Source organism: Protopterus annectens, chromosome 4.part0 (assembly GCF_019279795.1).
Source record: "Protopterus annectens isolate FY-2018-M chromosome 4.part0, PAN1.0, whole genome shotgun sequence".
In the NCBI taxonomy this organism is placed as follows: Eukaryota; Metazoa; Chordata; order Ceratodontiformes; family Protopteridae; genus Protopterus; species Protopterus annectens.
In genome coordinates, this window is record NC_056733.1 from 588,622,332 (window position 1) to 588,650,329 (window position 27,998).

At 38.7% G+C, this 27,998-nt stretch overlaps 1 protein-coding gene across 1 annotated transcript in view; it reads left to right on the top strand.

Annotated features, from left to right (window-relative positions):
- DHX37 (DEAH-box helicase 37) overlaps positions 1-27,998 on the top strand; it is a 1,097,190-nt gene that overhangs the window by 329,652 nt on the left and 739,540 nt on the right. The window contains exons 13-14 of the mRNA XM_044068525.1: positions 17,598-17,659; positions 18,888-19,032. Of these exons, the coding sequence (XP_043924460.1) occupies positions 17,598-17,659; positions 18,888-19,032 (207 nt within the window). The remainder of the gene's footprint in view (positions 1-17,597; positions 17,660-18,887; positions 19,033-27,998) is intronic.

Genomic DNA, 27,998 nt, shown 5'->3' on the forward strand with positions numbered 1-27,998 from the left:
TCACAAAAAAAGAATCAAAAGGTTTCCTTTGTTGTTAAGGATCCCCAACGTAAATGGCAGGGTTTCACTTATGGTTTATTTAATGCTTTGATGGTCTTGAAGACTCTTCAAGAGGTCTTTGTTCCTGCTGCTCCCTTCCACTTCACTCAAGAAGCCTAGGGAATTGGATTTCTCAGATGAGAATCTGGACTCGGGAAGAATCTGAAATCCCTTCCCCGTTGTACTACAGTTCAGAGGAGGAGGACTCCATAAGTCCAGATTCCCTTTTGGAAAAGCTCTCCTTTGGTGATACTGTTGCCCGTATAATGGATTATTTTAGGTGGGATTGTTGTCAAATCTGTGAGATTCAAAAAAGATTATATGAGCTCCTGCAGATGGAGTGTGCAAAACCATCTGCTGTTCCTCCTGTTTTGGCTGCCCTTCTGGATACCTTTTCTGCAGCATCTGTAACCCCTGACTCTCAGTCTCCTTTACCTAAGATGCCAGATAGATTCTGTAAAATGTCTGAGAAGTGCAAATTTCTCAGTAAATGCCCTTTTGCTAATCCTTCCTCTGACAAGCTATCCATGTTGTTGCCACCTACCAAGCTGTTGCCTTCTAATAAAGATAGTAGGGTTGTGGAAAGACTAGGCAAGAAAGTTTACTACTGCCACTTTATCCTTTAGGGCCAACAACTATTAGGCTCATATGACCAGGTATGTTTTGGCTGTCATTTCTCAGATTTCTAAGTTGGTTTTTGACCTTCCTGATTCTGAATGGAAGGCTTCAGCCCTTTGTCTGCTGAGCTCTACTTCTTAAGTTGCCCACCACTCAGTAAAATGCAGCTGATGCCTCTTTCAGGGCTGCTGCCTTTGGCTCCATTATGAGGTGTTATTCTTGGCTTTGTCTTCAGGCTTTCCCTGATGACATTAAGGCCAAACTTTTGGATGCTCCTTTGAGTAATAAAAATCTTTTTTGGATCTGGTGCTGCTGAGCTTTTCGAATCTCTCCAGGACAAGTGCAAACAGGAGTTGAAACCTGTTTTTGTTTTTCCTATTCCCAAATTTCAGATGAATTATCCCTCGAAGTAGGCCTTTGTTCATAGGTAGTCTTGCCCTCCTCCTAAGGGTCAGACAAGTTCTAGACATGTGCTTCCTCTTAAGTCTACTCAGACTCCTGCCATCTAGAAATCTGCTTTCCAGGACAAGTCAAGTTCTGTTTGCCAGTTTGCTTCCTCCTTCCCTTGGCCAGGTTCCCTTTTCCGTCCGTCATTCCTTGTATTTTCCAAATTGGTTATAAATCACTTCAGACTCTTGGGATTTGTCCATTATCTGTCTGGGAGATATCATGATTTGGAAGTCCCATCCTCTGATTTTCAGGCATTGCTCAACCTCCTGGGGAACAGGTCTCTCAGTTCTCAGAGGTCCCTCGCTCTGTTTTGGCTCAGGGCACCATTCAAACTATGCCTCCCGCCCAGGTAGGGAAAGTATTCCAGAATGTTTTTGGTCCCATGAAAGGAGGGAGGTCACATGGAGACCAATTGTGGATCTTTCCTGGCTGAACACCTCTCTCAAGATTCCTTCCTTTTGGATGTTATTTCTGTAGACATCATTTCCTCTTCTTCTTCTTCCCCAGACGTATTTGGTATCTCTGGATCTCCAGGTTGCATACCTTCACATCCCCATCTTCAGGAAATGTTTACATTTCTCATTCTTTTCCTTGCATTTTCAGTTCTCTTCTTTGCCCTAAGGCATCTCTACTGCCCCATGGTATTCATCAAATGCCTCGCTTCCGTCATTGCCTTTTGCAAGATTTGAGGAATTCAGATATTTCCCTGTCTAGCTGATCTACTTATTCAGGTTCCTTCCCCTAACACTGTGCTTCAGGATCTCAGATTTGCTACTTCCCTGCTACAGAGTCAGGAGTTCACCATAAACTTGCAGAAATCAGTTCTGATGCCTTCCCAGGATTATATTTTCCTTGCCTGCAGACTTAAGACAGTTCCTATGGTGGAACATTTGCCTGCCCCCAAGGCTGTCTCTCTAATTGTGTTTTTCCAGTCCCTTCTTCTTCTGGAATCTGTCACAGCCAGGGACTTTCTCAGGGTTCTTTTGTTCATGGTTTCCACCATTCCCATGCTTCCTTTTTCCAGGTTGCATATGAGGAAGCTTTAGTGGTACCTCAAGTCAGTGTGGCTTCAGCATTACCACCCCTGGACTTCCTGGTACCTTTCCTTCCCTGTCTCAAGCTTCAGTTTCAGTGGTAGATTCATTAACTTTCTCTCAACACAGGGCTTCCTTTCCAGAATCCAGTCCCAACTCAAGAGCTCTTTACATAAACATCTGAGAGGGGATGGAGGCCTCCTTCAGCTCTCTCGAAGTTCAGGGTCTCTGGCCTTTTCATCAGACGTTGGACCACATCAGTGTAAAGGAGATGAGGACTCTGCTTCTGACTCTTCAGGCCTTTCATTCCACTTCACCCCTGGCCCCTCAAAGTTTTCACAGACAGTACTACAGTGATGTGGTATGTCAACTACCAAGGGGGCACAAGGTCCTGTCTTCTTTGCAGGCTTGCTCTTCAGGTCTGGGATAAAGCTGTCCAGTATCAAGTGACTCTTCAGGCAGTTTACTTTCTCTCAAAGCACAATCTAGTGGCAGACTCCTTGAGCAGGTCCAGCACACAAGCTCATGAATGGATGCTTCACAGAGATGTGTTTCTGGACATTGTCCATCTGTTGGGTATTTCTCAAGTAGATCTTTTTGCCCTCACTTTGAATAGACAACTACCTCAGTTCTGTTCCAGAGTCCCAAGTCTTCTTACTTGGAAAGTGGACACCCTAACTTTTCCATGGAAGGGGAAGTTTCTTTACACCTTCCCTCCCCTTCCGCTGTTACTGTGAGTTTTGCACAAGATCAGGCAGGACTGTCCCAAAATCTTGCTAGTGACTCCCTTTTTGGACAAGACAGCATTGATTCATACTCCTTTCTCAGTCAACCAGGGGCAAACGCCACAAGTTACCTCACCAGTTTGATCAGCTCATACAAAACTACGAGTCTCTTATCTATCCTCACTTGTCCATTCTTCATCTGATGCTGTGGCTGAATGGGTTTTGATCCCTTTCAGGCAACTTTTTTCTGAGGACATGCTTTGGGTTCTGCAGGAGGCCAGAAACCCCACTACCAGGAAATCATATTTGTCCAAATGGAAGCAATTTTCTGTCTGGTGTCTCTTTCGCCACCAGGATTACCCTGTCTGTGCAGGTTCCTCTGGTTCTCTTATTTGTGTGATTTGCTCCATGCTAGCTAGGCATATTCAGTTTAAGCTCACTTGTGAGCAATTTCTGCTTGTCTGCCCTTGAGTCCTCCTCTTGACTCTAGATTTAAGGTCAAGCAATCTCTTAAAGGTGTCCTTCATATCAGGCTACCCAGGAAACCTTTTCCACCTTCCTGAGACCTCTGTTTTTTATTTGAAAAATTGATGCTGGCTCCTTATGAGCCTCATTCTTCAGCTTCCTTACAATATTGTACTTGGAAGACTGTTGCTCTTTTGTCTCTCACTTCAACCAAGAGAGTATCTGAACTTCAGGCTATTGTGGCTGTTCCTCCCTTCTTAGTTTTCCACAGAGACAGGGTGTCTCTTTGAAGTAATCCTGCTTTTATGCCCACGGTGGTCAATAAGTTGTCCCTTAATCAGTCTGTTGTTCTTCTTACTTAACGTAAACCAAAAAACGGACTTGCTCGACGAAAGTATGATGGCACAAACCCACAAAAAATGAGTATCCACCTGAATAATACTAGGCAAGGGTTTAATAAACCAAATCCACAAAGCGTAAAAAAGACAGTATGAATTAAGCGCTTTCGTTTGGCTCCTGCCAAACCTTTTCAAAAAACAGTTATACATCACTTCCTGTTGTTTAAATAGATTGTCAGTGATGTAAGCAGTTGAGTTCATTCAAAAAATTAAAGAAATAACATGTCTTAAAAGCATTTAGCAATGTAGAACCAATACATAAAAATAATACTATAACAAACAGTGCAAGTACTGTCTCCGTAAGCAAAACGCTGAAATCTATCTAAACAATTATTTGTATGGCTATCACAAATCTTTGTGAAATTGTGATAAAACATCAAACTTAAATTTCTATGAAATGTGTAAAGCGTACATAAAATAATACATCAAAAATACATCAAAAGAATACATCAAAAGAAGCAGCGTGTAATCAGCATATGAAGAAAGTTTGCTCACCACTACAAATCCTTATTCAAACAAGTCCAAATGGTGTGGAATATGTGCATTAATCCAATAAATGTATGTAAATGTATGTACATGGAAGTAAAACGTCCCTTTAATGTCTAATGATGCTAGCGAATGTGCGCTTGTGTATAAAAGCGCTCAGCCCATATTCGTAAGGTTTTTTAAGCCAGCATCTGAAAAAATACAATAAAAGTAATAATTATAGTTATTAATTTGTTCCATGAATGATGTTTGAAATATAAATTTGTAAATTATATGTGTGCTTGTAAATACTTGATACCAATAGTTATATAAATATGTAAATAATTTCTTAGTTGACCCACAACAATGTCTCTAAAAATAGACACAATACGTTAATGATAATATCGTAATAGATATAAATCCAATAAATATATATACATGGAAGTAAAACGTCCCTTAATGTCTAATGATGCTAGCGAATATGCGCTTGTGTATAAAAGCGCTTGGCCCATATTAGTGAGGTTTTAAAGCCAGTTTCTGAAAAAATACAATAAAAGTAATAATGATACTTATTAATTTATTCCATGAATGATATTCGAAATATAAATTTATAAATTATAAATTGTATGTGTGTTTGTGAATACATGATGCCAAAAGATATATAAATGTATAAATAATTTCTTAGTTGACCCACAACAATATCTCTAAAAATAGACACAATATGTTAATGGTAATATCGTAATAGATGATAAACGGATGAATTAAATAATGCATTAAGTTAATATTCCATAAAAGTTTTAATTAATATTCCTTAAAAATATATCAATATGAATATTCATTTTATTTTTAATGTAATTATAAAAGTCTAATATTAGATGTAAAATATAAAATAAATAATTAAATAATTAATTAATAGTTTGTAAATTAATGAATTTAATAAATATTCTATTAAATAACAATAAAGTTAGGAAACGCTTTATCTAACTAGTGATTTCAATTTTAAAATACTACCAGTAGAGAAACAATTATTTAAACCTGGCCAATAATTGGCATTCAGTCTTAATTGCCATTCTAGCTCATATCTTTCTAATAATAATTGCCAGGCCCCACCTCCGATGTCTACCTTCAGGACATCCAATACTACAAATTTAAAGTTGTGCGATGTATTTGTACTAATGTGTTTGGCTAAAGCATTTAATTCATTTCCATCTCTTGTGGCCCTTATGTGTTTACCTATACGTTCTTTCAATTTCCTTTCTGTTTTACCTATGTAGAATGAGGTACAATCTTTACATAAGGCACAATACACAACTTTTTCTGTATAACAGCAAGCCTTTTCCTTTAAGCAAATCTTAATATTGTTTATCCTCAGTTCATTCGTTTCAAATACATACTTACAATATTTGCATCTACCACATCTAAAAGTTTTCCCATATTTTGTTTTGTACGTGTTCTCCAAGTGTTTTTTCAAGTTCATGCCTTTTTTGTACACTATAGATGGAGTATTAGTAAAAAGAGAGTGCAATGTTGTATCCGCCTTAATGAGCTGCCAATTCTTCCTTAAGATGTTGTCTATAGAAGTACTGTCGGAATTAAAAGTTGTAATGAAACTCTTAGTAAATTGTAACATTCCTGTATTGTTTGGTGTTTCAGTATCAGTGTGAATCATTGTAGTATGATTTTTAGTGTTGTTGTCCGAATTTACCATATTTGAACTCTATACGTTTAATATAGTTTTGTCTACCTGATTTAATAAAGGTATAATATCTCTTTTATAAACTACTTCATTCATAATGTTGTATATTAAATTGTCAGGATAACCTCTATTTTTAAACATGTCGCACAAATTCAGACATTCAACTATGAAGTCATCTCTTTTACTAATCATTCTAGAGGCCCTAACAAATTGGCCCTTTAAAACAGCTCTCTTCTGAGTATAAGGGTGGCAGCTATTAAAATGCAATAAACTATTACTGTATGTCTCTCTTCTGTATATTTTTGATTTGAACTCTCTATTCATAGTGTCCTTTTCCAGTAAAACATCCAAGTAAGATATAGAAGTGGAATTTATGGTGGCTGTAAATTTTAAAAAGGTAGTTAAGTTAATATAGTTTAAAAATTCATCTAATTTATCACTATTACCATTCCACAAAATAAATATGTCATCCAAGAAACGTAGATAAATTTTACAAAAGTTAAAAAATGTTGAATTAAAAACATACGTCTTCTCCCACATGTACATTACTATGTTTGCATAAAGGCCTCCACACGGTGAACCCATAGCCACTCCTTCACTTTGCAAGTAAATGTTGTTGTTAAAAATTATAAAATTATTCCTTAAAATAATGTCAATAAGTTGATCAAACAAATTAATACTCGTTTGATTTAGACCCTTTTCATCCAAAAATGAATTAAACCAATCTATGCCAGTATCATGAGGAATAACAGAATATAAATCTTTGACGTCAGTAGTGACAAATATATCATTCACATTGTATTCAGTAGAACCGATAGTGGATAAAAAGTCCCATGAATCTTTCAATAAATGTTTTTCCATGTATATATACTTTTTTAACTTGTTATCAATAAATTTTGCTATAGGATTTGTGATGGACCCCTGTGCATCCACAATAGGTCTAAAAGGGGGGTTTTCTAAATCTTTATGGATTTTAGGCACCCCAAACATTGTTGGAGTCCTGGGATGACAAATATTCAAGTAATTAAATTCATCTATGTCAATAAGACCTTCAATGAATAGATCATAGATGATGCCTCTAATACGTCTCTAAGCCGTGTTTAGTTCACTTAGTGAACTCAACATGTATGTGTTTAATATTTTTTCTAATGCATTATTATAGTCATAAGTATTGAATATAGTCATCCCGCCCCCCTTGTCAGGTTTTATGAATCTAATATTTTTTGCCTCCTTTAACATATTTAAAGTACTATACTCATTTCTTGACAAGTTGTAATTCTTATTCCTATTACTGTGTGCATTAAGAGCACGAAAATCAAGTTCACACATTCTTTCAAATGTATCCAATGTTGGATGAAGAGGAGGGTTAAAGGAACTGGAAACATATAATGGTTTCATTACTTGATCGTTGTTGTGAAATAATAAACTTAGATTTAATTTTCTAACGAATAATTTCAAGTCAATAATGGAAGACACCATGTTCATTTTGTTACTAGGAATGAACGTCTGACCTCGTGAAAACAAATCACAAATATTGTGATCAAAAGTAAAATCAGAATAATTGTACACAGTGAAATCACCAGTGGTGTTAGAGTACGTAATGGGCTTCTGATTAGTCGACATGCCAAACAACATAACGCGCGCTAGTGCCCCCTCCACTGGCCCCTGTTGTTGTTGCTCCGCCCTCTGGAAAAACTTCCACTTGTGTAAGTCTGATTCTGTGGACCCCAGTTTTTCTACTTTTGGTGTTGAAAAGATTGTTGCCGTTGAATTAATCTTTCTGATCTCCGAAGGGGTGGAAACATCTCTGTCTCTAAAAAAGTGTTCTCCTCAAATTCACTGTCGTCACCCATGGTATTAGAGTTAAAGTTATTGATGTTATTACTGTTTCCACTGGCATTAGATGTTAATTTCGCTCCCCATTGTTGAGACAAAGGGGGTGCAGGATACGCTGTGCCTTGACCATAAGAATTAATATCACGTTCAAGTTTTTTAAAGTTTCTATCTTTTATAATCTTCATTTTTTCATCAATTGATTTAAAAATTCGATGGTAATCAAAGTCATTATTGTTAAAAGCTGGATCATTTTTTACAATGGAATTCAATTCATTAGCTTTTTCAGTCAATAAATCAATTGTCTTTTTGTTATCACCTATAACTAAATTCATATAATCAATACCGAATTTATCAAACAATTTAATTAAATCTGTGTGTAATGGTGAATTAACCATGAGCCCTGTAGGGAATCTCCAAACTCGTAGTCCCTTTGGAACAATACTTTTCTTAATGCATTCATAAAAATAATTATTGTCCATTTGTAGTTTTTTGATCTTTAGAAGAACATAGTGTAAATCAGATAGTTTGTCATTAAATTACTTTTGCGTACCTGTAGTAGTCTTCGTGGTCGTTGAAAAACCATAAGTGTTATTTAACCACGAAGAAATTTCATTTTTCCTGTTTGTGTTTAAATCAACTGAGGTAGATGGTTGTTCGTTGTCTCCTACACTGGTTCGCCTGTCCAATGGTAAATGACCAGAAATTTGTTAGTTAGTTCCAGTCCCGTTAATGTCTACAAAAGGATTAGAATGAAGAGTTAAATTTAAACCTTGCGATAAAGTACGCTGCCCCAATCGATCAATTCTGTCCGTTAACTTCTCAATAAGCTGTGTCAGGCTACACAAAATGCTTTCAGGTGCCGTTTCAACCTCCGTCTCAGGCATGTCCATACCATAAACCAAGACACTAAGAGTATAAACAAACCAAACATAAACCAAAAAACGGAATTGCTCGACGAAAGTATGATGGCACAAACCCACAAAAAACGAGTATCCACCTGAATAATACTCAGCAAGGGTTTAATAAACCAAATCCACAAAGCGTAAAAAAGACAGTATGAATTAAAGCTGCTTGGCTCCTGCCAAACCTTTTCAAAAAACAGTTATACATCACTTCCTGTTGTTTAAATAGATTGTCAGTGATGTAAGCAGTTGAGTTCATTCAAAAAATTAAAGAAATAACATGTCTTAAAAGCTTTTAGCAATGTAGAACCAATACATAAAAATAATACTATAACAAACAGTGCAAGTACTGTCTCCGTAAGCAAAACACTGAAATCTGTCTAAACAATTATTTGTATGGCTATCACAAATCTTTGTGAAATTGTGATAAAACATCAAACTTAAATTTCTATGAAATGTGTAAAGCGTACATAAAATAATACATCAAAAATACATCAAAAGAATACATCAAAAGAAGCAGCGTGTAATCAGCACATCAAAAGAAGCAGCGTGTAATCAGCATATGAAGAAAGTTTGCTCACCACTACAAATCCTTATTCAAACAAGTCCAAATTGTGTGGAATATGTGCATTAATCCAATAAATGTATGTAAATGTATGTACATGGAAGTAAAACGTCCCTTTAATGTCTAATGATGCTAGCGAATGTGCCCTTGTGTATAAAAGCGCTCAGCCCATATTCGTAAGGTTTTTTAAGCCAGCATCTGAAAAAATACAATAAAAGTAATAATTATAGTTATTAATTTGTTCCATGAATGATGTTCGAAATATAAATTTGTAAATTATATGTGTGTTTGTAAATACTTGATACCAATAGTTATATAAATATGTAAATAATTTCTTAGTTGACCCACAACAATGTCTCTAAAAATAGACACAATACGTTAATGATAATTTCGTAATAGATATAAATCCAATAAATGTATATACATGGAAGTAAAACTTCCCTTAATGTCTAATGATGCTAGCGAATATGCGCTTGTGTATAAAAGCGCTTGGCCCATATTAGTGAGGTTTTAAAGCCAGCCTCTGAAAAAATACAATAAAAGTAATAATGATACTTATTAATTTATTCCATGAATGATATTCGAAATATAAATTTATAAATTATAAATTGTATGTGTGTTTGTGAATACATGATGCCAAAAGATATATAAATGTATAAATAATTTCTTAGTTGACCCACAACAATATCTCTAAAAATAGACACAATATGTTAATGGTAATATCGTAATAGATGATAAACAGATGAATTAAATAATGCATTAAGTTAATATTCCATAAAAGTTTTAATTAATATTCCTTAAAAATATATCAATATGAATATTCATTTTATTTTTAATGTACATATAAAAGTATAATATTAGATGTAAAATATAAAATAAATAATTAAATAATTAATTAATAGTTTGTAAATTAATGAATTTAATAAATATTCTATTAAATAACAATAAAATTAGGAAACGCTTTATCTAACTAGTGATTTCAATTTTAAAATACTACCAATAGATAAACAATTATTTAAACCTGGCCAATAATTGGCATTCAATCTTAATTGCCATTCTAGCTCACATCTTTCTAATAATAATGGCCAGGCCCCACCTCTGATGTCTACCTTCAGGACATCCAATACTACAAATTTAAAGTTGTGCGATGTATTTGTACTAATGTATTTGGCTAAAGCATTTAATTAATTTCCATCTCTTATGGCCCTTATGTGTTCACCTATACATTCTTTCAATTTCCTTTCTGTTTTACCTATGTAGAATGAGGTACAATCATTACATAAGGCACAATACACAACTTTTTCTGTATAACAGCAAGCTTTTTCCTTTAAGCAAATCTTAATATTGTTTATCCTCAATTCATTCGTTTCAAATACATACTTACAATATTTGCATCTACTACATCTAAACGTTTTCCCATATTTTGTTTTGTACGTGTTCTCCAAGTGTTTTTTCAAGTTCATGCCTTTTTTGTACACTATAGATGGAGTATTAGTAAAAAGAGAGTGCAATGTTGTATCCGCCTTAATGAGCTTCCAATTCTTCCTTAAGATGTTGTCTATAGAAGTACTGTCGGAATTAAAAGTTGTAATGAAACTCTTAGTAAATGGTAACATTCCTGTATTGTTTGGTGTTTCAGTATCAATGTGAATCATTGTAGTATGATTATTAGTGTTGTTGTCCGAATTTACCATATTTGAACTCGATACGTTTAATATAGTTTTGTCTACCTGATTTAATAAAGGTATGAAGTGTAAAATATCTCTTTTATAAACTTCTTCATTCATAATGTTGTATATTAAATTGTCAGGATAACCTCTATTTTTAAACATGTCGCACAAATTCAGACATTCAACTATGAAGTCATCTCTTTTACTAATCATTCTAGAGGCCCTAACAAATTGGCCCTTTAAAACAGCTCTCTTCCGAGTATAAGGGTGGCAGCTATTAAAATGCAATAAACTATTACTGTATGTCTCTTTTCTGTATATTTTTGATTGAACGTTTTTAATTCAACATTTTTTAACTTTTGTAAAATTTATCTACGTTTCTTGGATGACATATTTACTTTGTGGAATGGTAATAGTGATAAATTAGATGAATTTTTAAACTATATTAACTTAACAACTACCTTTTTAAAATTTACAGCCACCATAAATTCCACTTCTATATCTTACTTGGATGTTTTACTGGAAAAGGACACTATGAATAGAGAGTTCAAATCAAAAATATACAGAAAAGAGACATACAGTAATAGTTTATTGCATTTTAATAGCTGCCACCCTTATACTCAGAAGAGAGCTGTTTTAAAGGGCCAATTTGTTAGGGCCTCTAGAATGATTAGTAAAAGAGATGACTTCATAGTTGAATGTCTGAATTTGTGCGACATGTTTAAAAATAGAGGTTATCCTGACAATTTAATATACAACATTATGAATGAAGTAGTTTATAAAAGAGATATTTTACACTTCATACCTTTATTAAATCAGGTAGACAAAACTATATTAAACGTATCGAGTTCAAATATGGTACATTCGGACAACAACACTAATAATCATACTACAATGACTCACATTGATACTGAAACACCAAACAATACAGGAATGTTACCATTTACTAAGAGCTTCATTACAACTTTTAATTCCGACAGTACTTCTATAGACAACATCTTAAGGAAGAATTGGCAGCTCATTAAGGCGGATACAACATTGCACTCTCTTTTTACTAATACTCCATCTGTAGTGTACAAAAAAGGCAAGCACTTGAAAAAACACTTGGAGAACACGTACAAAACAAAATATGGGTAAACTTTTAGATGTGGTAGATGCAAATATTGTAAGTATGTATTTGAAACGAATGAATTGAGGATAAACAATATTAAGATTTGCTTAAAGGAAAAAGCTTGCTGTTATACAGAAAAAGTTGTGTATTGTGCCTTATGTAATGATGGTACCTCATTCTACATAGGTAAAACAGAAAGGAAATTGAAACAACGTATAGGTGAACACATAAGGGCCATAAGAGATGGAAATGAATTAAATGCTTTAGCCAAACACATTAGTACAAATACATCGCACAACTTTAAATTTGTAGTATTGGATGTCCTGAAGGTAGACATCAGAGGTGGGGCCTGGCCATTATTATTAGAAAGATGTGAGCTAGAATGGCAATTAAGATTGAATGCCAATTATTGGCCAGGTTTAAATAATTGTTTATCTATTGGTAGTATTTTAAAATTGAAATCACTAGTTAGATAAAGCTTTTTCCTAATTTTATTGTTATTTAATAGAATATTTATTAAATTCATTAATTTACAAACTATTAATTAATTATTTAATTATTTATTTTATATTTTACATTTAATATTAGACTTTTATAATTACATTAAAAATAAAACGAATATTCATATTGATATATTTTTAAGGAATATTAATTAAAACTTTTATGGAATATTAACTTAATGCATTATTTAATTCATCCGTTTATCATCTATTACGATATTACTATTAACATATTGTGTCTATTTTTAGAGATATTGTTGTGGGTCAACTAAGAAATTATTTATACATTTATATATCTTTTGGCATCATGTATTCACAAACACACATACAATTTATAATTTATAAATTTATATTTCGAATATCATTCATGGAATAAATTAATAAGTATCATTATTACTTTTATTGTATCTTTTCAGAGGCTGGCTTTAAAACCTCACTAATATGGGCTAAGCGCTTTTATACACAAGCGCATATTCGCTAGCATCATTAGACATTAAGGGACGTTTTACTTCCATGTATATACATTTATTGGATTTATATCTATTACGATATTATCATTAACGTATTGTGTCTATTTTTAGAGACATTGTTGTGGGTCAACTAAGAAATTATTTACATATTTATATAACTATTGGTATCAAGTATTTACAAACACACATATAATTTACAAATTTATATTTCAAACATCATTCATGGAACAAATTAATAACTATAATTATTACTTTTATTGTATTTTTTCAGATGCTGGCTTAAAAAACCTTACGAATATGGGCTGAGCGCTTTTATACACAAGCGCACATTCGCTAGCATCATTAGACATTAAAGGGACGTTTTACTTCCATGTACATACATTTACATACATTTATTGGATTAATGCACATATTCCACACAATTTGGACTTGTTTGAATAAGGATTTGTAGTGGTGAGCAAACTTTCTTCATATGCTGATTACACGCTGCTTCTTTTGATGTATTCTTTTGATATATTTTTGATGTATTATTTTATGTACGCTTTACACATTTCATAGAAATTTAAGTTTGATGTTTTATCACAATTTCACAAAGATTTGTGATAGCCATACAAATAATTGTTTAGATAGATTTCAGCGTTTTGCTTACGGAGACAGTACTTGCACTGTTTGTTATAGTATTATTTTTATGTATTGGTTCTACATTGCTAAAAGCTTTTAAGACATGTTATTTCTTTAATTTTTTGAATGAACTCAACTGCTTACATCACCGACTTAATCTATTTAAACAACAGGAAGTGATGTATAACTGTTTTTTGAAAAAGTTTGGCAGGAGCCAAACAAAAGCGCTTAATTCATACTGTCTTTTTTACGCTTTGTGGATTTGGTTTATTAAACCCTTGCTGAATATTATTCAGGTGGATACTCGTTTTTTGTGGGTTTGTGCCATCATACTTTCGTCGAGCAAGTCCGTTTTTTGGTTTATGTTCTTCTTACTTCAATTTTTTCTTTTCTGCAGTCTGCCAGTAAGAAAGTTTTTCACACCTTGGATTTGCAGAGACAGCTCAGATAAAACTAAAGTTATTCATAAATCTGAGCAGCTTTTTTTGTTTCCTTTCATCCCAGGACTTTGGGTTTGGCTGTTTCTAAGCAAACCATCTCCTCCTTGATTTCTGAGGCCAATTGTTTTTGTTCTTTTCATGGAAAATGTATTTCCTTCTTGGTAAACGTGCATTCTGCTTGGATATTTCCCTCTGGTGTTATTTTCAGGGGTCTGGATACAAGTTCCATCCTTGGAGCTGCTACTTGGTCCTCTGTTCATAGTTTCACGAAGCATTACAAGTTGGATATTAATTCCAGGGCCAGAGCTGGGTTCGCCAGGGTTATCGTGCATGGTTTTGTAGATGGCTGTTCTGTGCCATCTTCCTCCCAGGCTTCCTCTTTAGCTCTTTTACTCTCCCTTAGGTAAAGAATACTGCAAAAGTGATGTGGAAGGACTTAGTACAGTCGTGTAAAATCTTATAACAGTTGATGGCCTTCTCTTCAGTGTTATAGTATTTGCTCCCTTCCTCCTACTTCCTCTGTTCAAATTCTTGCCTTGTACTTTTCTTGCCCTTCTGGCCAAGGAGTTCTTCTCGTTTTTCTCTTTCTAGATGCATGTGTTCATGTCTCTAAGGGCATTTTGTTCCTCCTGGAGCGTTATAAGTTCTGAGTGTGTGGATCTGTCTGTCACCTTTATGCTTTCTGATTGTGCAGGGAGGATACGTGTGATACGTGATGCCTTTAAGTACTGAAGGCTTTGGTATACTTGAAGAACATTGGGCTATCCTTGGCAGAAAATCCCTTAGGCAAAGAATACTGCAACACTGAAGAGAAGAACATCTACTGTCATGCTAAGATTTTACACAACTGTACTTTCTTTGTGACAAGTTTATTACACAGTTGTGCTTTTTGTATTCTGTGTCATATTAACTGGTGTTACTAATTGATAAGACAGGCACATTCTTTAGGGTCTATATTAGAACATCGAAGTTTCAAAACTTTGAATGTTCTAATATCGAACACTATTCAGCGAAAGCTGAAAACATCGAACATACAGAACAGCAAATTTTTTCCTAGGGAAAAAATTTGCTGTTCCAAAACACATGCACACAACACAAGCACACCAAACAAACAGCAATCCACACACATACACCTAAAATCTTACACCTAACCCTACACTAAACTATACACACACCACTAACTATCCACTTACCTTAACCCAAACCCTAATCCTAAGGTCTGTCACTATCGCACACTCACCTCACCGCGCCCTAACCCTAACTCACCTAACCCACCCTAACCCTCACGTCCACACAATCGCACACATACCTAACCCGCGCCCTAACCCTAACTCACCTAACCCGCCCTAACTCTCACGTCCAAACAATCACACACATACCTAACCTGCACCCTAACTAACTTAACCCGCACTCAGTCGCACACTTACCTGAACCCGACCTGTAACTTTCCACCACAGCGCTGAAAATACCGAAGCAACAGAAATGGACAACCGAGTTCTTTCCCTAGGAAAAAATTTGGTTTTCTGTTGCTTCGATATTTTCAGCTTTCGCTGAATAGGGTTGGATATTAGAACATTAGAAGTTTTGAAACTTCAATTTTCTAATGTAGACCCCATTCTTTGTACCCTCTTGCATCATCCATCTGATTGAGGTAAGGAGTAAATGTTCCCCATCTTATAGAAGAACCTTCGTGGTATTAGCATTCTGCATTTGTCATCTTTTGTCAAAGGTTCTGGTTCCACTGCTTGCTGATCATCATCTTCCTCTTAGCCAACTGATTGACCCATTTGTTCCCTTATCACTGTGGGCAAGAATCTTCCATCATGTAGGCTGCTACCAGGAATAATTTTTATTTAGTTTATGGCTAGCCTACATCTCCATACATTTTGTGACGTGTATGGGAAGGGTGATTGCAGTAGGCTTTCGCAATGGATGCTGTCGTGACTTTAATTGACTTTGCAGGAAATAGCCTCACCCACCATTCCTGAAGCATAAGAAGTAGTTTTCACTTGAATAGTGGCACCATCACAGTGTTCCCCCAAGCACAGACATCCCCCTCCCATCCCTCTTAGAGTGTTGAGTCGGCAAACCCTCTTCCTTCTTGGCTGACTCCTCTACTGCCAGGGCCATTAATTGAATCTCTGTTGCCTGCGTCTCAGTCGGAGCTCTATCCTCCTATGCCATAAATTTAGTCATAGTCTTGACTAAATTTAGAGTGGAGTGTCCATCATTTATCCTTATTAGCTCATGATCAGTCATAAGACCATATATGTTATTATAAGAATTGTGGCAAGAATTTGAGCAGTAGAAGTATGCAGCCTTACCATTGTGTTTTGAATATCAACTTGGACTTTAGAGCTTGGTTTCTGTAGATGCATCTCTAACCCCCCCCCCCCAATGTTTACTGGATGACATTTCCAAGATCCTGAAGTTGGTATGTATACCAGGCAGAAGGACTGCATAGAGTGACACATGTAAAAGAGCTACCATCTGGATCCTGAGAGTTGGCTCTGTAGTCATCAGTACCTGTGCTGCCTGAGACATGTTTTTAAGGTAGGTTTAAACTTTAATGTCTTTCATAGACTGATCAGTAGTAAACCCTTGGATCATCATTTTAAAGAGGTTCTTCACTTCAAACTTCCTTTCCATAATTCTCTTCCCTGTCTTTGCAATGTAAACTTTACAACTTGAGAGTATGGCAAAACTCTTGCTTCCTTAGCTTGTTGAAGGTTTTCACTCTCTTTTTAGTGGTGGTTATTTTATTTGGAGAATCACTCAGTTGGTTTGTGCTTATGTGAAAGTAGTTTTAGTTACTTTTTTTGTCACGGGCATTAAATTTTTCTCAAGTCCAGTCCATGTTTGTTGTTTAAAGTGATGTTTGATGTCTATCTCATCTTGTCCTTTTTATCTTTTGGGCTTCTTCCCCAAGGCTTCGAATAGTGGGAGAAGCCTTTGAAACACTTGACATGCAGAAGCCTAGTAAATTGTCAGAATAGTTTTCAGCAAAACATAATTTAGTGGTTCTATGTGTCAAATAATTTGGTCATTGAAACCCCCAGTATTTAAAAATACCCCCACATCAAAATGCTACAAACTCCAAATAGGTTATATTTAGTTGGGGTATGAAGGGGTCCTCCCCCCACATAGTGGGTTAGTAGATGAATTTCTGAGGGAGAAATACAACTTTCCAGATGTTCTTGGTTGTGCAGTGTTACTTAGATTGGGTGTTAGCATTTGTATCCAGTAGGTAAAACAAGCAAGCAAGGTACATTCAGCCATTTCTGCTGATTTAGTTATATTTTACTGTATCGATTACCAAGTCGTAGGAAGAATGGACTACAGTTGCTATCAGGTGTTGCCACACCTGTTCTGCTTAGCCAGTTGCTGAGCAGAATGTGAAAAAAAAGCTCTTTGCACATCATGTTTTTCTTTGATTCTTTTTTATAGAAAATGGATGATCTAATGCATGGATGAGGGTTTGTGTTTAAATAATGAAAATACTGAAACCTGTAGTAATAGATAAGCATTGCCCTTTTAAGAAAGTTAAAACTGTTTTGTGAGTAAAATAATAATGGCATTTTATTTTCTACAGAAGATGATGATACTGCCGAAGATATGAGAAAATTTAAGAAAACAAAGCAGAAGAAAACAGTGGTAGAGTGTCCGTCTGTCTTTTTAATTTGTCAAGTTGAAGGAGAATTTTATTTTTGTTATGTATTCACATCTATTGCAGGTTACTAGTGCTGAAACCCATGTATCAACCATAAAATGTGTACTAACATTTCTTAAATTTGCTGCAGTGGTTTCTAGTCTGTACCCTGCCAGAAAATATTTTATGGAATCATGTAACACACAGCACTTATGTGAAACTTTGGTTCTTAACTGTTTCATGACATTTATGGCTGTAATTTGCATGTTTCATTCAAAGTATACAGTATCTGCATTGTATTAATGCTGATTATATTGCACTCAGTAGTCCCGCACTTTTTATTGCTACTAAATTTATTCACAGAAAACTTGAACAAAAACATGTAATTCTAATGTAGGTAAAAAGAACCATCTCTTGTGGAACACAGTAAATGAAGTAACATGGCATTTATTTATAAGGTAGCAGATGGCACAGTTTGTGACTGTTCTGCTGTGTGTATGGGATAAATATAGGAGAAATGAAAAATTGTGTGTGTATTTGTATGTATTGGTGCATAGGAGAATATATTGTTTTTCTGTTATTAAAACAAGTTGAGAATTTTGGAAGTGTCATAGTGTAAGGAATGATTTTATGTCATTGCTGATAGTATTACATATTAGTTTAGATAGGCATAAATGAAATGCATCCTACTTGCGTGGGTTCATGTTCCACAGCCTCTGTTTTATACCAAGTCACTTTGGAAATGACACTTGACCACCCAGTGCTCCTTGTTTTCCTTTAAAAACAAGCTCTTATACATGTAGTGACCCCTGCCAATTGCCAGAAACAAAAAGTAATGTAAATATCAAGACTATTTCCATTCCATTTCAGCTGCTGATTTTGTAGGGCAACATATTCAGTCAAGAAAAGCTTGTACAAATGTACACTGATCACATGATTTATGTATTTTCAATTGATTTTACCTTAGTGTTGCAAAAGGGGAAACAAAAATATGTCAGCATTAAAAGTACCATTTGTGAACACTTGTAATTATTCATAAATCAAAGTTACATCAATGGGGTCAGTATAGTAAGTAACTTTACAGCAGATGTAAACCTACTTGACACCTTCAGCTGTAACATACAAGTTTATCGAAGCTGGGTGGACGGTAATGTAGCAGCTCGTAGCAGTTCAAAGTAAATCACTTTGCACATTACAAGTACTGCTTAAAGGCTACTGCTTCTATTTCTCTAGGCACTTCCTAAAATTGATTTGGATAATTATTCTGCTCTCCCAGTGGATGAAGGTGATGAAGACAGGGCAGCAGGAATTGGTGATGAAGACGAAGAGCTGGGATCTGATCTTGATCTTGAACTGGGAGAAGAGGAAGATGAAGAGGGTAAGTTTTTGAAATTCTTATTTTGCATACATGAACTTGGGAAAAAATTAATATTGAAAATGTGTTAGAACTGAGCTTGGATAGAAGCAATCTGAGAAAGCTTATTCTCGGTGCTTTCCCCATTATTGAATACAGGATTTGTACATTATTTGCAGGTGTCAAAAATGTCACCACATCAATGGTTGCCAGCAAAACGTTTTAACAGTTTTTATTACAGCTGCATTGTGTTATTACACACTTGATCTTCACCAAAAGGCTAGCAGTTTGCTGATAACCGAGTCCAAGTGGGTACCATCTTTCAGAGTAAAATATGTATGAGGGAAAAAGGGTGCTTTCTGAAGGGTATGGGGGAGATGCAAGTAAGAATAGATATGAAGTAGTTTACTTCATTTGGTCTTCAATCTGTGGGATACCGGATCCGTATCTGATCCGAGCCGACAATTTTACTAGCATCTGCTCTGAGCTCCAAGCTCCTCCCCTTACCCATAATTCACCTCCTCTACCTTCCAACCCCCAGATCTTATTTGCCACGGCTAGCTGAAGCATCGTGATCTCCAGAGCTCCGAGTAGTAAGTGGATTTTGAAAGCTTTTAGAAAGCCTTTTTTTCTCTCTAACTTTTCGGATAATGGTTAGTATAGATTCCCCTTCTCCCCTCGCTTGATGTGTCGTGTATTTAAACTTTATTGTTGCTTAGCTTAGTTGGTTAGTGTACTTGCTTCCCCTCCCCCCTCAGTGTGTTCTGTGTGCGAGTGTTTTTCAGTGGGAAAACTAATATTTTTCTCTCTACTTGTTTTCCCTCGTTGTCTGAATGGCTGATAAGCCGGTGTTTATAGGATGCACTGAGTGTGGCCATAAGTTGTCCCCAGCAGATGGCCACACTCTTTGCGTAATGTGCTTGGGCGTTGCCTATTTAAGTACAGACTGCTCAATATGCGCGGGTTTTAACCGACGTGCAGTCAAGGACAGGAAGGCTAAGTTGGCCCTGTAAGGCCTTCTTCCCACTTCTGAGGCAGTTGCCTCATCCTCGGCTTCAGTCACAGCGGCTGCTGTGGCTGCTTCTCCTTCTCTTGCCCTTGCTTCACCTCCCTTCCAGGCTGGGACTCAACCTCCCGTTTCAAAGCCTGCAGAAGTGGAGCAGAAAAGGGGCAGAGAGAAGGAGAGAGATCCAAAATCCAGGTCAGAGAAATATAAGAGGTCCCTGGACCTCCCTTCACCTGCTAAGAGTCATAAGATCCATGACTCCCCTCGGCTCCGATCTCCGAGGTTTTCCCTGGAGTCAGAGGAGACGCGCTCTACATCTAGGGCCTTGGTTCCGCAACCCGCAAGGTTGGAGTCCGTGGCCTCGTCGAGGTCCATGTGGTCCTTATCGGAAGTCGACATGGATAAAATGAGGAGGAGGTTCATTCATACTCAGATCCAGATCGGGGTCTTGCCAGCCCCCTCTCCCTGAGGAGGGTGAAGCTCGCTTCCCTTTTTTTACACCCATCTCTCCTCCGTTCTGTCCACCGGGTTTGGAGTACTCTGATCCGAGGATGGCTTTAGTCAGGGGGTTGGCTCCGATGGTACCTGCTTCCTCGACACCTACAGCTGCCTGGAGCATGTCGGATCCGACCAGCTTGGATCCGAGCCGCTCTCTGAGCCGGAGCTTGGGTGTCGGATTCCAGGTAGTGAAACGTTTTTCATCGGCTTTGCCTTTATTGGGCCAAGTTCCCTCCCTCAGAGCTCCGTCCACTTTGGGCCCGACTCCGATTCTCTCGTCAGACCTGGGGAGACCAGCTTTCTTAATGGTTCCCCAGGAGGTTCGTTCTCCCTCTGCATTTGACATGGTAGAAAAGGTTCTCTCCACTGGATCGAGACCCCTGACTCTCCCCTCAGACTCTGCTTCAACCTCCTCGGCTCTTTCTACAAATCCCATCATTTTACCAGAGGGACAGCCTGTGCTCAAGGAGCCCCAGATGGTTCCCCTTGAGGAACAAGTGACTTGCGAGTTCCCCCTGGAGAGCCCCACCGGAGATGTGCCTGGCAAGCATATGTGTAAGAGGAGGCACTTGGACTCCCCGAGTTCCTCTCCGAGGATACGGATTTGGATGATGGGGAAGGTTCCCCCAGATCACCTCCCGTGGATGTCTCCTTTGGAGACATCATGGAAATCCTTCGCTAATGGGGAGGTTGATCTGCCCTCAAACCTTCTAATGATGAGTCCGTGTTCCTGGAGGCTTTCGGCATGGGCCCATCTACTTCCTGGGTGTCCTCTCCCGCAGATCCCTTGGTGGACCTGGTCACCTCGTGGGCCTGAAAGGAGCCGGACACTGTGGAACCAATCCCCAAAAGACCTGACAAGATCTTGAGTCCACCTTCGGATAGGCTAGTGTGGAAGAAGGGCTCCCCCGTAGACACTATGGTGGTAGCAGCAGCCACAAAGAAGAAACTAGCCCAAGAGAGTTCCTCTGTTCATCCTCCTGACCAAGAGCCTCAGTTCATCCTCCTCACCGAGTCACAGATGCTGGACCACTTAGGGAAATGGGTTTACGCTTCAGCTACCTTTTCTATTAGCGTGCTGAACTACCTGGCCCATGTCACGAGACTGCAACGTGACCTGGTCAAGGAGCTGGCGGAGTCACCCCTTAAGTCCATGTTGCAGGAGGACAGGGACTCATTCTCCATGAGGATGGCCACTTTGAAAGCAGTCTCCAACACGTCCATGTGACTCCTTTCACATGCTTCTGAAGGAGCGGCTAGGGCAGAACGCCTGGCTCAGACTGTCAATTTTCGGTACCTTTCAAGGCATCCTTTGCCAATGCCCCTTATGATGGCTCCACTCTCTTTGCTAAGACCATCTAAGAGACTTTAGTCCAGAGTGAGAAGGAAGGGAAGACACTGTCTGCCATCGTAATCCGCTTCTTGAACCCTCAAAGATCCTTTTCCCGGAATCAGAGAGGGCAAAAGAAGATGTGGTTCCGGAAGTCACAGTATTCCTGGGACACTCAGGGCTCTTCTTCTTCCCCGAGAAGCAGAGTGGGACAGAATGGACACCGGCCCAGAAGCAGAGGAGGGTCCGAGGAATTTTGGTTCTCGAGAACCTTTCTCAGACAGGCCCGGACAGCAACCCTGAGGGGTGGCCCGACTGCTCTACTCTGCAGACAGTCAGGGAACAATTGTCCTTGCACCTGGCGGCATGGGAGTCCATAACATCAGACCGCTGGGTGCTTCAGATCATATCCAGGGGATACTGTATCCCTTTGTGGGTCCTCCCAAATCTCCCAGACACCTCCCGGACATACCAGTCCCGCAAAGGGAGGCAGCAGCACAGGAAATTTCCAGGCAGCTAGGAAAACGAGCCATCAAAACCATCCTCCCAGATCAGTCCAGATCCAGCTTCTACTCCAGGTTTTTTTTTTGGTGCCAAAGAAAACGGGGACTTAAGGCCCATTCTGGACCTATCTACCCTGAACCTGTCAGTTGCCAAAGAAAAATTCTGGATGGTCACACTACAGTTCATCATGCCGTACCTGCATGAAAACAACTGGATGTGCTCTTTAGACCTCTGGGATGCTTACTATCACATAAAGATGCACAGAAGCTCCAGGAGGTTCCTCCTCGTTCGGCTAGGAGTCCATCATTACCACTTTCGAGCCCTACCCTTTGGTCTCACCACGGCCCCCAGGGTGTTCACCAAAGTGATGGCAGTGGTAGCGGCTCACCTGAGGCTTCAGGGGATTCAGGTCTCTCCGTACTTGGACGATTGGCTTCTCACTGCTCCCACCAGGTGTCTACTCTCTCAAACCAGGGATTATTTGTTGAACCTTGCCCTGCATTTGGGGATCACAATCAATGCATCCAAATCACTTCTAGATCCTGTCCAGGTGATAGACTACATTGGGGCAAGGATAGATACATTACAGTGCAAAATCTTCCTGACCTTGGAGAGAGTACAAAACCTGAGGATGCATGTCTCTGATCTACCATTCTCATTTTCCATCAGCGGAATCCGTGTTGAGGGCCTTAGGTTCACTGGCGGTGACCATAACACTTCTCCCGTGTGCCTGGTTACATATGAGAATTCTACAGTGGACACTAGCTGTACAATGTTCCCTGTTGGTACTTCCATTGTCGTATCCAGTACAACTCAGTTGAGTCAGTTGGTCATCCCTTGTATGGTGGATGTGTTCTCTGGACATTTTGGAGGGACGACCCTTTGTTCCAGCCCCTGTCCAAGCCACAGTGACCACAGACACCACCCAACTCAAGTGGGGGAGGCATTGTTCGGGCAGGACAGTCCAAGGCCTGTGGTCCCCTATAGAGACCAGCTTGCACATAAACGTTCTAGAGATGAGTCTGGTCCTTTTAGCATTGCAGGCCCTTCATGCCTTTCTTCCTCTGGGAGCCATTGCAATTCAGTCAGACAACATGTCAGTGGTCTGGTATATCAACAAACAGGGAGGGACCAGGTCTTATCCCCTTTGTCGCAAGGCCATGAGAGTGTGGGAATGGATGATCTCCACCTGTCGTTTTCTCATTGCAATGCACATTCCGGTACAGTCCAACATTCTAGCGGACAGGTTAAGTTGGACTATTCTGATGCCTTACGAGTGGTCTCTGAATCTTTCACTAATGGAGCAGATCTTCCTGGAGTGAGGTCAGCCTTGCTGCGATCTCTTCGCATCTCCTTCCAATGCGAAGTGCAGTGAGATTTTCGCTCTGAACCCCATGCCGGGGGATTCCTACAGAGATGCTCTAGTCCATGCTTGGCCTCCTGGTCTTCTGTATGCTTACCCTCCAGTACCTCTTATTCCGAGGTTTCTATAGAAAGCTCGTCGACTAGGGAGCAAAGTGATCCTCATAGCCCCGTTTTGGCCTCACCAGGTATGGTTTCCGTCCTCTGGTCTCACCTTCTGGCTCCGCCCTGGATCTTGGATCCCATTCAGGATCTGATTTCACACTCATCGGGGTTCCTCATCCGAACCTGGACAGTTTGAAGCTCAAAGCTTGGCTGCTGCAGTTCCCATGATCGCTAGGACTCTTGGATTATCCGCTTCAGTTAGGTCTATTCTGGTGACTGCTCATAAGTCTTCAACCAGAAAGGTTTATCGCAGTAAATGGAAACTTTTTACTTTTGGGCCTCTCTAAGGAGTTTAGACCCCTTCACAGCTCCTATTTCTTCCATTCTTTATTTTCTAGCTGATATTTTTCAACAAGGAGCTAGTTCTTCTACTGTCAAGGTTCAGTTGGCTGCCATTTCTCATTTTCATGTGGGTGAGAATTCTGCTTCTCTAGCCTCCTCCAGACTGTGTAAAGCCTTTATCAAAGGGACTTTTCTGTTACGCCCCCCCTGTCAAGGATCCTGTTCCCCCATGGGACCTTACTGTGGTTCTTCAAGCTCTGGTCGCTCTGCCTTTTCAACCCGCTGCAACCACAGATCTAAAATTCTTATCTTGGAAAACAGCATTTTTGGTAGCTATTACCTCTCTAAAAGGGTTTCAGAACTGCAGGCATTGTCCGTCTAAGTTCCTTATATGATTTTCCACAAAGATAGGATTTCCCTTCGGACCATTCCATCTTTTCTTCCCAAGGTGGCATCACCAGTTAATATCAATCAAACCATCAATTTACCAGTTTTCTTTCCTAATTTTGCTAACAAAATGGAATACAAACTCCACTTGCTGGATGTTCATAGACAGTTACGATTTTATTTACACAGGACAAAAATTTCCATAGATCTGATCAACTGTATCCTTCTATAAACCCTGAACCTATCTCCAAGGTCACTATTGGTAGGTGGATTTCTTCATACATTCTTCAGGTGTATAAGGACAGAGGCATGTCTCCTCCAGGTCAGGTGAAAGCTCATTCCACTAGGTCCATGGCTACTTCTGTGGCCTTTTGGTCTAGAATCTCTTTGGATGATATTTGTTCTGCAGGTACTTGGTCCTCATCTCATAGATTTATTTCTCATTACAAATTGGATTTGACTTCCAGAAGGAGAGCATCCTTTGGTTCCGCGGTGCTCCGGAATATCCTTCCATGAGGGCCACCCAGGAGTTTAGTAGCTGGGGACTCTATCCCACAGGTTTAAGACCAAATGAAGTAAAGTACTTCAGATAAAGAAGTTATGTACTCACCATAACTTTCCATCTGAGTAGTTCTTCATTTGTCTTCAACAGTCCCTCCTTCCCCCGGACCTTGTCATGTGAACAGCCTGCGGGCTGCAGTTATAGGTCATAAGTATTTTTCAGGTTGGGTGGTGACCCCTAACCTGGAAAAGCCGAAAGACACAACAACATAATTTTAATTAAATCTGCACCCCTTTAGCAGACAAAACAGACAGGCAGTCAAACAACCTCATATATTCATTCATCCTTTCTTTCTGGTTTTGACAGTACAGAGAAAGAAAGTTGTTAAACTGTACTTGTCAGTAGGATAGGAATTGTTTGTATGCCAGTATCTCCATTTTGTTTAGATTTTAAAACTGGGGAAAAACTTGTAATAGCAATGAGATGTTCTTAGTTTATAGTGCTGTCTTATTAATCAAACCCTGGGGAATCATGTCACTCAGTTATCACTTTTGCCACACTGCTTCCCTTTGTTGTGTTTTAGTAAGTTTGATCCTTCATGACCTTAATGATTTTAGCACCCATGGCTTGTCCTTCAACAACCACTTCATTAATTCTCATAAATCATTATTCATTGCTTATCCATTTTAATCCTTGCTGTCCCATTTTTCCCCCTGCATTAATGTTTTCACCAGTGAATCTCTGTTCACATTATGTGGCTAAAGTATTTGAATTAATTTTACTGTTAGGCCTCCCATTGAGCAGCTTGGGTTTATTTGTTTAAGTACTGGCTGATTTAAACAGTTTACTTTCCAAGGAATTCTTTGTTGGCAGTTTGATGTCTTTGCCTTTTGATATTTTATCCAAGTTTCTTTCGGTTTTATGACCACATTCTCCATCTGCAGAGATATTTGAGCCAAGGGAAATAAAATCTGTCACTTCCTCCACTTCTTTCCATCTGTTTACATATGATAGTCTAGATGTCATAATCTTAGTATCCTGCACAGTCTAGTTCACCACTTGGCTGCAGGCAGTAATCAGCTCACGTCTGCAAGTCCTTCTCAGGCTCTAGCTTCTACAATATCGTTTGTGCCTACTCCCATCCCCAAATCTCTTTTTCTGTGACCAACAAAGTATCAAAGTGGAACAGCCGCAAGCTCTTTTTTTTTTACTGTTTTAGCACGCAAGAGTTTGGTTTGCCAGCCAGTTTCCTGTTTTGAATGACTTGTCCAATTGCCTGTGCTTTTCTGCAAAATAGAAGTCAGATTTTTTTGTATTGGTCATTAGCTTGAGTCATCCCTTCCTCTGACACTTTCATTATAATTTTATAGAGATTTTTCCTCATTTTATAGTGTCATGCTTCATTTTTTTAGTTGCTAAGTTTTAACTGTGTAGGTAACATGGGTAAAGAATTTAGATTTAGAAAGTGCCCTGAATGTGGGCAGAGGAATCTCATCTGTGGACAGGCATTTTCTGTGTATGGTGTACTGTGGTGTATCTCAATTAGAAGAACAGTGACATTTGTAATAGTTGTGAGCAAAAAAGTCTTGTAAATACAAGTTCATTTTGAAAGGATTATTCCAAATGGAATCCTCTTTTGAGGATAAACAGAAAAGAAAAAGGATAAGTGAAAGGTGGATAGGGGCATTGTATCTTCTGCTTCTTCACCAGGATCTTCCCCACTTATTGCTAAAAGACTGAGAGTAGAGGATAGTTCAGCTATTGTTGTTATTAATAAGCCTGCAAATATAATTTCTTCATCTGCTTCTGCACCAAAGAGAAACACGCAACTGTATATCAGGGTGAAGTTTCCATTGTTGTGGAGTCTTTTCATAAGAAAAGACTTAGTAGTGTGTCTTCTGTGTCTGAGCCTGAGCTGTCCAAGATTTAACTCACCAGACCTAGTCCTTTTCTGTCTACTCTGTTTCTGCCTGTTCTCTTCACAGTCCTCCTCTGAACCTTGATGTGGCCTGGGAGAAAATGATGAGGACTCAAGTCAAAGCTTAGTTGAAGGACGATGTTCTCTGTTCCCCTTCTTGTGCCAACTCCAGTGGTATTCTTCCATTTCAGTGTCTCCTCTCTGGCCTCCATGTCTTGTTGCCAGCAAGACTGGTGATCATTCATCAGGTTTCATTGGCACAAATTTCTTCCTTCCTTCAGCACAGACAGGTCTGTTGACACTTGTAAAACTGCAGCCAGCTTGTTCATTGCTAATCATTTCTAGGACCAAGACTGTCAGTGTTGAGGCATAGACCCAGTATTGGCACTGATGCTGTTGATGCCATTGAGGAGTGGGTCCTATGCTACCTTTGCCATCACCAACATCAAGAAGTGTCTTGGCACCAACCTTGGCCATGGGGGGGGTGTTGGTATCCAGCTTCTTGAGGATGTCTGTCTATGCATTGTTGGAGTCAGTGGGAAACACTTCAGCATCAAGGTCCGAGAAGATGGAAGAGGCACAGATCTAACACTTTCTTTTGTGTGTGCATTCCCTGAAGCCTCAGCCCCAGATACACATGCTTCTGGGTCCATGGTTCTTCAATTTTTTTCACAGAGGATTAGAGGGATAATGGTAGGCTAGACAACATATGTTCTGATCTCACACATTATCTTTATCTTTTGACTCTTCCTCTCCAAGCATCATGAAGAAAAAGAAGTTCTCTACACTGGACATGGAAAGGGCTGAAGGAGAGTAGTCCCCACTGTCCTGTCCTCATGCCTCAGTTTGAGGACATGCTTCCCATAATGTGTAAGAAGGAAACTTGTCTGTATGATTCTTTCTCTCCTTGAGACAAAATGCTGTGGAAGGCCTTCTGCTCTCGCCCTGGATACTCATAGGTTCATAGGTTGGTACTATGCTTTCGGCTCTAGGGCCTATACAAGCCTAGCCATAACAATACCCTGGCTATTTCTTC